This window comes from Dermacentor variabilis, chromosome 9, assembly GCF_050947875.1.
Source record: "Dermacentor variabilis isolate Ectoservices chromosome 9, ASM5094787v1, whole genome shotgun sequence".
NCBI classification, from domain to species: domain Eukaryota; kingdom Metazoa; phylum Arthropoda; class Arachnida; order Ixodida; family Ixodidae; genus Dermacentor; species Dermacentor variabilis.
Window position 1 is genome coordinate 29,862,718 of NC_134576.1, and position 14,295 is coordinate 29,877,012.

Genomic DNA, 14,295 nt, shown 5'->3' on the forward strand with positions numbered 1-14,295 from the left:
TATATATATATATATATATATATATATATATATTTATATATATATATATATATATATATATATATATATATATATATTTCATACTGCAGATCTAGATCAGGTCGAAGCAGGGTGGTCAAACACAACAATAATACAATGCATTATTCAATCAAGTAGGGCGGTAAGACACAACAGTGGTACAATGAATCAATCAATTGAAACAGGTAACAACGAGTTATTCCAGTCTGTTATAGTTCGGAGAAAAAAAAATACTTGAATACATCCGTCCTTGCCAAATAAAGTGTTAGTGAATACGGATAATGGTGTCGAGTAAGCCTAGACGTTGTACTAGACAGATACGATGCAGGATTAATTGATAAGTCTCCAGTAAGTCTCGATAGTGAAGTAGACGCGCGTATGGAGCAAATTATTGAGGTTTCGGCCAGGGTCCGGTATTCATCTGAATACAATATATGGCGTGAGCTTGGAGACGCTAAGATTATTTTTTCATGCTACTTTACACAATTACTCGTAATTATTTATCATCGTCTCAGATATATTTAGGCGAAAAGTGCCAATGAGAAAATTCTAGAGCAACATGAAAAACTCCCGATACAGCTTACTGTTGCACAAAATGTGCTACACAAAAGCGTTTTTCCGAGCGCTAAAGAAGCCCGCGAATACACGCAAATGTCCTCAAGCAGCCAGTCGAGCGGCAATTTGGCCTGCATTTGCAGGTTTCTTTTACTGTCGGAAAAACTCTTGTATGTAGGACGTAGTGAGCAACAGAAAGCTGTATCGAGAGTTTTTCATGTCGTTCTGCACTTTTCTCACTGACACTTTTCATCTAATTGTAATATTTTATAAGTTGATGAATTCATTAAGAATAATTATCTGATTGGGTGGAATAAAAACAATTTGAGTATCTTCAAGCGACGAAAAACAAGAGCAGCTTGGTTATGTTCAGCTACGTGGCATTCTCAATTTTTTAAACTCTGGCTAAACTTAGCTGGGACCGCTTATATGCAGCTATCAAGAAAGACGCCGCAGGGGAAGAATAACAAAGGTGTGTAGAGTAAACCTAGCCGTGCGTATTCATGGCCTCTTTCCTCCTTGCAACGATTGCTTGGTTTAGCGGCTTCTGTTTGTGTCCGCAGGACATTTGTGGCTTGCTAAAGATGGTGATTAAAAATAATAATTTGTTCAGTTTATTCCTCCATACCGTCTCTGGTAATGCGATCACAATGAAAAATTTTGCCAATGCTGCTACGCTGAGTAGACAATTCGCTTCCACGGATCGTCGAGACTATTGGCAAGCCTATACTTCCTGGAAAACTCATCTTCCTCTAGAACTTTCAAGGCGTTTCCTGGAGAGTTTGTCACAATGCCATCGATGTTCTTCCTGCCAAAAGAAGCGCAGAAAGCTCACATTAGCCATTTCTGGTGAAGTTGACTTAAGGATACTTTGCACCTTGCGTTCTTTGTTCGTTTTGGGACGTTTACGATGACGTATGATTTTTGCGCCTTATGCTTGAGAACCTCTCCATCCTTGCAGTTTTTATGTTGTAGTACATTATCAGGTTCTTTTTGGTGCGTGTGGCATACATGTTCAACATATCTTATATAAATGTCCAAAAAGAATTTCATTATACATTCTTCAATGGTAATATAAAACTTGAACAGTATTTTCAGAACTCAGGAGCAGATAAATAAGTTGAGCAAATGCCTTCTTTCGCCAAGATATTTGTTTGGGTTTAACTTCCTGCAATTTCCATTTTGGTGCCGAACGATGAAAGCCTCCTTAATAATTTTGACCATACCGGATTCTTAAATCACTCCTAAATATAAGTACGTAACAACATTTGTTTGCATTTAGCTCAGTGAGCTTTTCCCGTCACGGCTCAGATTCAAACCCGCGACCTCACCTACTGCACCAGATTGTCATAGTCACAAATCCAAAGCAGGTCTGGGGTTAGAATGTAAGTGAGAGCAGTGAATTTAGTGTTTCAATGTTTCTCTCATTTCCTCAATCCACTCAAATAGCTTTGTGGCGACTGCTCATGGCCGTTTAATTAGTCACAGCTCTAACCCAAACGGAAAGACAAAGATGCCAGTGATTTTAAGGAACTCGTGCGCAGAAGTGTCGATCATGCAAATTTTTTGTACGCACGCGAGAGACCATAAAATTTGTTCTTTGAACTAAATTAAAGCGAGACCTTCCCGTCATCCTACGCGATTTAGCGTTTCCCGTAAGCATTCCCGCGCAAAAAAATTCAGGTGTCATTAAAGAAAATCTCCCAAATTTAGAAGATCAGGCCTGAACAAAAAATTTACTTTTGAAAGCCTTCCGCTGCCGATAAACGTTCATCAGTATGGTCAAGCTGCACAACGTCGCAACGATAGGTCCTCATGGCCGAGGGCCATGAGGACCTATCGCTATACCTATCGGCTATGTGGCTGTGAAGTGTCATTATACTGTGTAACAAATTATAACATCACATTGAATTCATTCAATTTCTATTAGTACATAACATTACATTACAATCATTGCAATAAAATCAATGAGAGGAGGAGATTGGTGAACATCCTACTTAATATCCTTGCTAATAAAGCGAAGCTGTCTATGGCTGTGATCCAGGATTTTGTGGCGCCCGCAAGGAAAAACTCTACCCTAAAATATGACCCTAAAAAGTGAGAGTGAAATAGCCATCAATAAAAGCAAACACATATCACCGCTCGCGTCGGAGCTCGATTTAATGGCCACCTGTTTCTAAAACAGCGCTCCATCGCAGCTGTGTCTCTTTGTATGTATGACGTAGTGTGTGAGGTAGTGTACGCCTGATAAGGCGACCAAGGGGAATTTTTGGCACCATTTCGCTCTACCATTGCTATGGGAAGTCCAGGTGTGCTGCGTACGTCGGAAGAGCAGCTTATCTACGAGCAGCGAGAGCAGTGGCAGGAGAGAGACCGTCGGTGTCGTGCTAACCCAGCGGCCCGAGAAGAACGTGCCCGCATTGTGGTAAGCGAAGAGCAAGAGAGGACGACACATATCGGGACACCGAGAATGCCGCAAAAGGACGTAGATGCCACGAGGGCAGGGTGCCGGGATTCGATGGCGATGCGCAAGGTTCCAAAAAGACTCTCTCGATCGCAACTTTGGATCAAGCTGCCGACGTGATCGCCTATGGTTCGCTAACGACCTCTCGGGAGCCAACGACATGCGGCCGGAAGAGCGACGGCCGAAGGGGGTGGATGTGCTGACGCGGTGTTTTACACGCGAAAACATTGGGCAGTTGCGAGTCTGCGGCACGTGTAAGAAGGCGCTGATAAACTGTAACGTGGCTCAATTCAGTACAACGCGTGTTGAGAGGCTCTGCTAAAGAATGCGGTTCCACGTTTCTCGACGACGAACGGTCACGTGTACCCGCATGTGCCGGCGCATCTTCCGAAGCTCAATGCCGATCGGATCAGCTTCGCTGGTGATCCACGTTAACAAAGCGCAATGGCTCATAAATTTTTTATTTGTCTTTCTCAACTTACCACTATAAGTTTCGCTGTGGATAGCCCAGCTGCTGGACGCAAGTATAACACACCTGCTTTTGCTGCGTACAAAACGAAAATGCGCACAGTGAAGCTGCGATTGATTTAAGCTCATCCTACTTAAAAGCTAAGTTGCCCTGAAATGGCTGTTTCGTGATACCTGAAAATCGTAAGGCGAAAGAAAAAGAAATTAAATTATGGGGCTTTAAGTGCCAAAAACACCTTCTGATTATGAGGCACGCCGTAGAGGAGGACTACGAAAATTTCGAACACCTGGGGTTCTTTAACGTGCCCCTCAATCTATGCACACCTGTATTTTCGCCTTTCGCCCACTTCTAAATGCGGCCTCCGTGGCTGGGATTTGATCCCGCGATCTCGTACTCAGAGGCCGAGCACTATAGACACTGACCAACCACAGCGGGTTGCAAGGCGAAAGAGGAAATGACAGCGTATAATTCCAAATGATGGGTTAGCAATAGAAACGCGAACCTAGGGCCACATCCAACTTGATTTGAATTTCGTACGTTTTGCTACTGATTCTCAAAGCTAGAAAGTTGTGTTTGGTTTACTGCGCGCACTCTCGCCAATTTTTATTTCACAGATTTCTGTACACAGGCGCATAAAACGTTTTTGTGGCATGGTCCTAATCTTTGCTCGAACTGTGGCGTTAAAATGATTGTTTTAAATTTCGTGCTTGCGGGTGAAATTATCGCATTTAGGACCCGTCATTCACTGGGGTATGGCTTCGTTTCTACAGATAAACCTGGCTCATCCTTGTGAACTGTTGTCTGCGCTTTTCGCAGGCAAAGTACTACCAGAGCTCCGCTACATGACTTCTGACTGCGAGCCACCCCTCCCCCCCTTGCAATGCGCTTAGTTCACGCTCCTTATGCTCATGGCTCTGTTAATGTTTCGCCTCAGCCTCTATAATCATTGCCTTGTTTCATGGTCCGAACTCGGTAGCACTTTTTCACTTTACCGCACCCTGCCCCCCAATGCTACGATCTTTTTAGATTCTCGAACTGTTATTAAAACGAACACCTACTGTGTCAGAAGCCTCTCATGGATGGCATCAAGCCACCATAGGCATTGGGTGTCTTGATAGGTCTTTTTTATCGTTTGTCTCTTTTTTTATTGTATCAGTCTATGGCTAGGGCCGCAGCCCCGTCATGCGACAATTCTAATGCCTAGTACCTGTAGAAAAATGCCTAATTTGCAAAGTTAAGACATTTAATCGTTATAATAATGTATATGTGAATGATCCGTAGCTTTATAAGCAACAAGGAAAAGTTTAAACAATAATGAAAAAAACACGACAATACTCATAGGAATACGTCAGCCTCCTTCAAAAATGTATGGGGAAGCTTATAGCATAAGTGAGCCAACTGCTATTTTGGGATGAGAAAAATTTAAATTTGGGGTTGGGTAAATGTGAAATTCGGGGTTGGGTAATTTTTACACTTGGAGGTGGGCCAAAAGAAATTTCGAGGTTAGCCAACTTAGATTCGGTGGTGGGCCAACTTAAATTTGAGGACAGGCCAGCTTGAAATTAAAAGTAGGACAACTCGAAGTTTGCGCGTGGGCCAACTTAACTTTGTGGGTCGACCAGTTTGAAATTTGTGGGTAAGCCAGCTTGAAATTTGTGGGTGGGCCTACTTTAAATTTAGGGGTGGGTCTACTTAAAATTTGAACGTTTATCAGCAACTCTAGTAGTGTTCGTATTCGTGTTGAGTATTGTTTTCCGCTAATAGCGTTCTTCTTTCTTTTCATTTTATTCTGTTTCTTGTCGTACGTTAGGCTAGAAACAAAATTAATCTTCAGTTGAAATCAGTTTTCTGCTGCCTACACACCTCAGTTTCACAGAAGACAATGGTTTTTCACAGGCGGATCGAGACCTGGGTGATCAAACAGGAAATGTACGGGGAGGTCTCTGCAGGGACTCAACGTTTCAATAAGCGGTGTTTTCTTCGTCATGGGCCCTCACGTAGACAAGTTCCGTTATCGTAACATTGGCTTCCTGCAGAGACATCGCTTGTGCAGTTGCTGTTCGACCACTCCATGCTGTCGTATCGGCAGCGCTGTATGGCTTTGCGCCATCTAACGCCGTGAACGAAGTAGCCCCACTGAAAGCCCAGCTTTGAACTCGCACAGAACTTTGTGGCAACTCCTTGCTATACTCGCGGACTCAAGCGGGGCAACCGTAAATGCTTGTCAGTGCGTTTCCTGAAAGAAAAGTATGCTCGTCAAAAGATAGGCTCTAGGCCGAGGCTTCCATTGCGAGGGTGCTGCTAATAACGCCAAGATTTAAACATTTTGTTAACCTCTTTTTTGCGGAGAACGATAGCTCACGAGGTGACGGAATTTTAAGTGCAATATTTCAGAACTTGCGCTGTAGTCTGAGAAGCTCAATAAAGTGGCCATGCTTCAAGCACTGCTCGTTCAAAACTGGGAAAATCCAACACATGCCCGAACAGCTCATACACTTATCCATATCAGTTCGTTATTTACATACTCGGTAGTTACTAACTGGAATAAAGTTATGTCGGCTTAGTGATGCAGTCTTGTCGAAGTTGTGGCTTTAGTATATAGCAGCTGCATTTTATTTTGACCTGCTCAGGCTAAAAGCTCCATACATTGACTAGACTTGGCAAATGCTTGAAGCTAAGCGGGAGTTACAAAAGGTCACCTGAAAAATCGACGAATTGTGAATGTGTGGTCGGCTGTCCACACGTAGGCCTTGTCCACATAATCGTGGGCCGAGCTGTTGAGAGATCGGCGAGCAGTCACCCAGGACATCCTAAGCGTAGGATAAATATCTATGAAACGGTTGTTGGTGCCGTCTCCTTGCCACCGGTGTCTCGTAACACCGAGCTTTTCGAACGTCGTGGCGATAGTTGAGAGAAAATTGTTGCCGCTAACGTCGAAACCTGCAACAATTGTTTCATTATTTTATCAATCAAACACTCCAAATTTCATATTATTTGCGTTCTATTCTATGCACCCAGAACAGAGACCAGTTACTTATAAGAAACAGTGTTGTTGTTGTTGTCCCAAGTGCCAAGACTCTGGTCTCTGAGTTCTCTTAGAGCTGTCTTCTTTTCTTATATTATCGTAAAATTGGCTTCAAATGGCATTTCTCGTCCTTATAAAGCCACCACTGCTGAACAGCAGAACACTTGCTAACCATAGGACATCACATGGAGGTAACTAGCTTTACCTAGAAGTCAAATGACCATCCATTATTCAATTACGAAGGCGTTCAACTACTCTGAATATTGTAAAAGCTACACCAATATAGAACACGTTTAATGAGGTTACTGAAATTTCTTAGTGAGGCATGTGTTGAATGTGAACTCAAGAAATGCCTCACAAAAAATGTGGGCGCGAAAGCGCATGTTACTTTTCCGGTTAAAAACTAGTAGGCCATTCAAGGATCCTAGCGTATTGTCAATGAAAGTGGCAGGGTCCCATTTCTTATTATCGTAAATATTCAATTTTCCGTCGTGCCCAATTACTTAAGACACTCTGGTTTCATTGTAAATGGTTGATAGGTCAGGAGGAACGACACGTGCGGACCATATTGACGTGCAGCTTCATGGCCTCATGAAAAGTGTGATTCAGGTTAGTATGAACGCTTTAGCAATGACTTACATAATAAGGGCATCTTGAAGAGTGTAATGCAGATAAGTATGAATAATTTAGCTATGCTTCTAACCATCCAGGTCTTCCGCTAGCTCTAAGCAAAGAATTAGTGCACATGTGTACTTGATTACTAGCATTTCTCCAGCATTTTAATGTTTTATATCACAAGGCTAAGCTCCAAGAGTATTCGGTAAGGTGTAAACGCCGCTCTTATTATGTAGGCGGAAAATGAAGCTTTCAGAAAGGCAAATGGCGCGCCAAGCTGTGTGAATCAATATTTCACTTTCATAAGTTTCCGGAAACCTAAAGCGACTGCCTTAGTAGCGCATACAACGTCAAGACTTACCGTCTCTCACGATGCCGCCGTAATCACTAGCATGGAACCATGACTCAGTACCTTCAAGTTTTATATATATATATATATATATATATATATATATTTATATATATATATTTGCGCTTTAACCTACAAACCATAGTGAACAGCTTTGGTGCGTATCTTAGAGTTCGCTTCGTAACGCCTATTGTGAGCCTAATTAAAATAACGAACGAAACTGGGTGGCTACTAGGCTGTCAGTCAGTTCTCAAAAGTCTCAGTTTGATCCTGATGTCTTATCGCGAATCATAACAAAGAACACAAGGTGATTCTTAATACTGTTAAGGTTAGCATTTGGTAAAACCGAATACCTGGATTAACATTATAGGATAAGTATTACGTTCGAAAATGAAAACCCGCCTCACATTTCTCGGACTCTGTAGACATCGTGAACAGGAGCAGTGAGCAAAAGTAATCAGTCAATCAGACTTATTAAGAGAAATCCATGCGATTCTAGCTAGTGAGCCACTTCACTGGCGTATTTTGTATTCCTCGACGATCTTCATAAATTAGAGGGACTTGCTGTCTTTAATGAAAGCAGGACACGTTTGCATAGCTGGTGGGCTGGTTATGCAAAGGATACACACCGTGATTCTTGGCTTAGTTCTTGCTTACTAAAGCACCTGTTTACCGCTGAAATGAACAGAGAGGAACTGTCTCTGCTGCAAGTTATTCCGGGACATCATGTTCTTTATTTAACCAATCCTTATTGACACACTATGGCGTATACCACACTTAAAACGTGGCACTGCGTTGCCTGTCAGTCACCTGGATATTAAAGACTGCCAGTTCCTTCTAGTGTATGTCACGTGAGCGGCGACGGGCTAACTCTACACTGGCTTTCGCAACAGATGATGATTATTCCTTTGGTTAAATTTTCGTTCACCGTTGCTTCGATAATAAAATAAGTTTTCTTAAGAGTCTACACGGGAGCACTACGTTCAGCTTACGTGGTGTCGATAGAAGAGCGAATTAAGCCATTGCTTTTGTTCAAGATCAGTAAAAAATGACGTAACATTTAAAGACGAGACAATAGAATTCGTAGCAGAAATAGGCCTAATATTACATCCACACATAAAAGTTATAATGTATAAATAAATCATAATGCTGATGACGTTGCAGTTCGTAGGACCGATATGACAGCACACTTTAAAAAGCAAAGTTCCAGCATTCGAGACAAAACTCTACTACTACATATAATGCAAGCAACAATGCATAAAACGGCAGTAGTTTGACGTCACGTTAGTTGTATAATATGAAGACACTCTTCCGTAAATTGGTGGCTGGTCAAGAACAATTTCACCCTAAAACAGCTGGAGCCATCAATTTCAATGACCACACAGTTTGCACAGCATAGAATCCTAAGTATGACAATGATTATAGGTGCGCATATTGTTATAATATCACTGCATGTCAAAGCACGATATAAACAAAGCATTGCAAGACTATAGTCTTTATTCTATCTTCTTTCCGGTATCCGAGAAAACACTAGCACGTTTTATTTATTACGTTTTCTCTCATCTATTTATTGCATTCGTTAAAACTTTTGACCAACCATGCACACGACTTTTAGACAGAGCTGAAGGACTCTTTGCTGCAGAGGTAAGGGAAGCAAATAAAGCACCCGAAAGCAGACAATTAACCAGGAAACAGGTATTTCGCACTTTCTATACGTATTTCCTCAGCTTTTTGCCTTCTCTGCACCATATTTCTTCTTATCATAGAAGCTTTATCACTATGACACACAAATGCAGCTTAAGCTTTACCTCAAATCCTCACCGAAATGCAAGAAAACACACCGCAATGGCTTCGCGGCTATGGTATTCAACACGAGGTCGCGGGACTAAATCCACGCCGCGGCTGCAGCATTTCGCTCGGGGGCGAAATGCAAGAACGCCTGTGTACCGTGCACTGTATGCCGGTTGACGATGGTCAGATTTAATGAGGTGTCCCCCACAATGGCGTACTTCAAAATGAAATCGTGGTTTTGGCACGCGAAATCCCGGAATGCATTCATCCACTCATTCGAAACGCAACGGCTCGGGAGTTTTCTAGTAAAATGGCAGAGTTTCATTACACGCGTTCTGGATAGTAAATTGAGCTGGGCATGGGCAAATCAGCTGTGCGGAATCCCAGAAGTTAGAAAAGTACACGAAAGGAATATATTGACATCCGCTGCTTTTGTAGCACGATACCACAAAGGAAACTTATATTCACTTCTTATAAAAAAGTTTCACAGTTGAAATCCGCGACCAGTGCCTTTGCGGGTGGTCGCTATACTACCTCAGCTAACTACGTGGTTAGATCGTAGAGCGAGGGCAGATTGATCGACAGCGTAAGCAATTCCTCAAGTTTGTGCACTTCCGCATGCATGCTTTGCCACATCTTGTGTCCCAGTGCTCCAAGTAATCGAATAGTTCGCCTACACGCTGCGGTCGACCAGCTTGTTGGTTAGCTCAGATGTTGGAGTGACCGCACCTAAGAGCCGTTGGTCGCGGGTTTGAATCCTAGACGGGGAGGAATTTTTCTTAAGCTGTGAAGCTTTCTTACTGAGAAACACGTGTACGTTTCCTTTGTAGCGTCGTGCAACAAGATCGGTGGACGCCAATATTTCCCGTTCATGAGCTAAACATTGTGCCTTTTTTTGAACAAGCAGTCTACATCGCTTAAGCATTTTTAGGGGTGGCCGCGTATTCGATGCTTTCGAATAACGAATCGAATAGAGCCTTATTCAATTCTATCTTCCGAACTAATGGTCACCATTTGTAAATCCGAGTATTTTTTTAATACTTTTTCAATATTTCAATACGCCAACTGCGTGTAATTAGACGTAAAGTATGAGCAAAACAACGCTAAAACGTCAAGCTGGTGACCATATTATAGACAGAAAACATTAGTATTTCCGTACTGGACCATTCGACATCGCTTAGGTAGCCATACTTTACAGGCTATACAGGGATCATTCGCACTCTGAAGAGTCGTGTACATGAGAACTTGTTTACTCCTAATGCTTTATTTGTGCTTTTTATAAGGAATGATTCATAACGTAATGCGTAATGACAAAACTTGGTAGTCTTCACGAAACTAGGATTTTACAATCGTTGTAAGTTAGTTGTGATAGTGGCTTTTCATTATTAGAAAAGCGTTTGATATTTGATTTGATTCCATTCGCTTCTGGCGCTATTTCATTCGTACTCTATTCGTTCTCAAAAATTACTACTCGCTCAACCTTAGCATTTTCACCTGCGTCGCTCAACTAACAATACTACAGTATAAGCAGTCACTGCAGTACAAGCACTCACGCTAGGAGGTCATAAGTTATGATTGTTCGTTTGCAGATTACCATGACGGGTAGCGATAGACGGAACATATCGCGTTTTGCTTTTTAACCAATGCTTCATCTTGTGCACGAGAAATGTGTTTGCCTACTTGCTAGCTCATACGCCGAAATTAAATAATGGAGTTTAAAATCCCAAAAGTCAAGAAATCGTCATGAATGGTGCCATAGTGCGAAGCTCTAGATAAATTCTAACAGCCTAACGTGCCTTAATGTGAGCTAAAATAAACCGGAACCGTATTTCTTTTTCATGCCGAGGCCACTGAGATGTGATCCCCTCGGCAGGCAATCGAACCCATGTCCATGTTCTCAGCAGTCTAAGGCCATACATAACCTCTGTGGCAGGTATTGCACGTAAGCAGGCACTATTGCGCAATCTTGTAGCAGAATCTACGTCGAGGAAGATGAGGACAACGACGGCTGGATAGGGACAGGCGGGGAAGCGGAAGGGAGGAAGGGAAGCGGGCGCTTGGCTCACATCACACGTGGCCTGTGCGAGGTGGCCGGCGGATGTACCCGCCAAGGAATAACCGCCAGCTAGGGCCTTATGCTCAGTAAAAATAAACTGCTGTTTATTGTGGCTCATCGTCATCGCCGATTTTGCATACCACCATATTGGTCACCCCGGACAGCGGACAGGGCTCACGACCACTGCAGCGTTTCCAATATTCACTGTCAAACCACCGTCACGGATGACAGCGATCGAACAACCCCAGTACTATTGCGCGTCGTGGTTACTCTTTCCGTGATGCTACTCCAGTACTGGCCAGCAGACCCCCAACTCTGGATTGCTCAAGTAAGCAGCCAGTTCACCATAGCGCGATTCACGCCGCACACTAAAAAAATTCAACCATCTCGTATATTCGCTGCCACCTGAGATTGCCACCGAGCTTCGCGACCAAATCCTTCAACCCCGGCAACAGACCTTTCGACATCCACACGAAGGAACTCGTCAAATGCACGACAATGTCGGAATGACGACGGCTACAGCACTTTGCCCATACTGAAGAACTTGGGGATCGCAAACTTTCGCAGCTCCTGCGTCGTTTTCAACAGCTTCTCGGAGACAAGGCAACCACCTTCGATCAAGATTTGCTTCGAGAGTCGTTCCTACAACGCTTGCCCACCTCCGCTGGTTCTGGCGACCGCAAACAGTTTACCCGTGTCGCAGCAAGCCCAACTTGCCGACTCCGTCAAGGACACATCAAGTACCGCGGTTTCACTCAGGGAAGGTCCAGATGCATCCACTGTGCCACCCTCGCCCTCCCTGGACAATCTAAGTGATAAAATCTGCGAGGTGATCTGAAAACAGCCAGACCAGATCGCCGCTCTATCTTCTCCGCGCGAGCGCTCTTCATCGCAGGGACGCTCTTTCTCGCACAGTCGCTCGCCGTCCTCACAACGGCAGGGTGAATGCTGGTACCATCATACTGACACGTGTACTAGTTTGTCTTTATCGGCCGACACGTTTCACCGCCTAAAAAATGTTATCGTAAAGCGCAGGACGCGTCTGCATGTATCGGAAGTTTCTCCAATGTTATCGAAGCTTCCATCCACTGTCTGTGACCGAACCTTGTGTAATCTGATCGCAAGTCTGCGCGACGCGAATGATGTAGAACTTTGTGGAAGGCACGCGGGTCCCAGCAATTACTCTGGAACATTCGATGACTGATGTATAAAAGCCGACGCGCTTGACCCGATGACCAGATTTTCAACGATCGCCGACCGTGTTCGCCGCTATCGTTGTGCTAAACGTGTAGCCTGTTTTTTGGACACAGGTCCGCCCAAGAAAAGTGAGTTTTGCCTTTCACAGTATTGCTACTGTGTTCTTCAACGTCGCCACCACGTGACATCTGGTGGAGGTGCTTTTTGTTCATGTATCGGACGCAACCGACAAGCTGAGATCCAAGCCAACTTTTAACCCAAAGAGCGTAGGTTACGGCGTGTTGGTTCATAACTGAGGTTCTTTAGCGCACGACAAGGGACGCAGGACAGTTGCAAGACGCGGACACTGTGCTACGCGTCGCTGTGTCCAGCGCTGTCCACGCTGTGTCCACGAACACAGCGCTGTGTCCGCGTCTTGCCACTGTCCTGCGTCCCCTTTTGTGCGCTAGAAAACCTCAGTTTTAACCCAACTTTTAACAACTGGAACAGCGACGGCAAACTGCGACATGTCTTCTTCGCATTGGAAGACTCTGCCAGGACGTGGTTCGAGAACCGAGAAGCCACCTTAACGACCCGGGAGCTGTACCGAAGCGGCTTCCCGCAGACATTCGCAAGCATCGTACGCCGAGAACGAGCCCAAGCGCTATTAGAAACCCGGGTGCAGCCACCTAATGAGACAACCGCGATCTTCACGGATGAAATGAGCCGTCTATTCTGCCACGTTGACCCTGAAATGGCCGAGAAGAAGAAAGTGCGCTACTCATGCGTGGTATGAAGGAGGAACTTTTTGCCGGAATGGTACGAAGCTCACCGAAGACCATCGACGAGTTTCATTGCGAGGCCACCAGCATCGAGAAGACACTCGACATGCAAAAGCGGCAATTGCACCGCCGCATGAACTCGACAAACCTCGCCGGAGTTCTGGCCACAGAAGACCTGCACGAGACTATCCGAGTGGTCGTGCGGAAGGAGCTACAGATGCTGTTCCAACCATCACAGCCTCAAATGGCTTCGATTGCCGACGCCGTACGTGAGCAGCTCCAACAACTCGGAGTAGACCCTGAAGCGCCGCAACATCAGCCGCAAGCGATGAAATACGCCGCTGTAGCCCGCCTCCGCGTTCCCCCTCCGCGCCGACGGCAGGGCCCAGCGACGACACAGTTCCGTCGTCCACTCCGCACCCCCCCCCCACCAGCATGCCAACCCGTCACCTCACGCGGCGTTTTAAGGAAGACTGACGTTTGGCGTGCGCCCGACCACCGTCCGCTTTCTTATCACTGCGGAGTAGCCGCACACTTCGACCGCCTACGCCCATACCGAGAGAAGGGACTCCGAGGATTCGCAGTTAACGCGCCGCGACCACAGATTGGCGAACGACCTCGCGATATCGCCGACTACCTCGCCGCCACTCAGTGGAGCCCTCGACGACAGTCCCGTTCGCAGTCACCAGGCCGCTACCTCTCGCCGCAGCGCCGACCATACACCGGACCAGCCCGGGCCGCTCTGCGAGCCAATATCCGGAAAACTAAAAGGAGCAACCGATGGAGGTTCGGTTGCTGTTCGTCGCACTGACGAAGATCCTCTGCCGCCGACGAAGACAACGAAGAGACCATCTCGACGACATCATAACGACACGCTGCCGTTCCGACGAAGTCAGGAAGCCAAGACTACACCGAAGGAAGACGACTTCACGACGCGACGGTCCAACGTCAGTTCAACACGACGCAGCCGTGATCCGCCGCCAAGACCTAACTGC

General features: G+C 45.1%; 1 protein-coding gene across 1 annotated transcript in view; it reads right to left on the minus strand.

The window, feature by feature from the left end:
* Positions 1 to 1,171: 1,171 nt before the first annotated feature.
* LOC142592564 (dermonecrotic toxin LcsSicTox-betaIC1-like) overlaps positions 1,172 to 14,295 on the minus strand; it is a 69,836-nt gene continuing 56,712 nt past the window's right edge. Inside the window, exons 2-3 of the mRNA XM_075704082.1 lie at positions 6,206 to 6,446; positions 1,172 to 1,381 (exon numbers count right to left, since the gene is read on the minus strand). Of these exons, the coding sequence (XP_075560197.1) occupies positions 1,246 to 1,381; positions 6,206 to 6,315 (246 nt within the window). The 5' untranslated portion in view covers positions 6,316 to 6,446 and the 3' untranslated portion in view covers positions 1,172 to 1,245. The remainder of the gene's footprint in view (positions 1,382 to 6,205; positions 6,447 to 14,295) is intronic.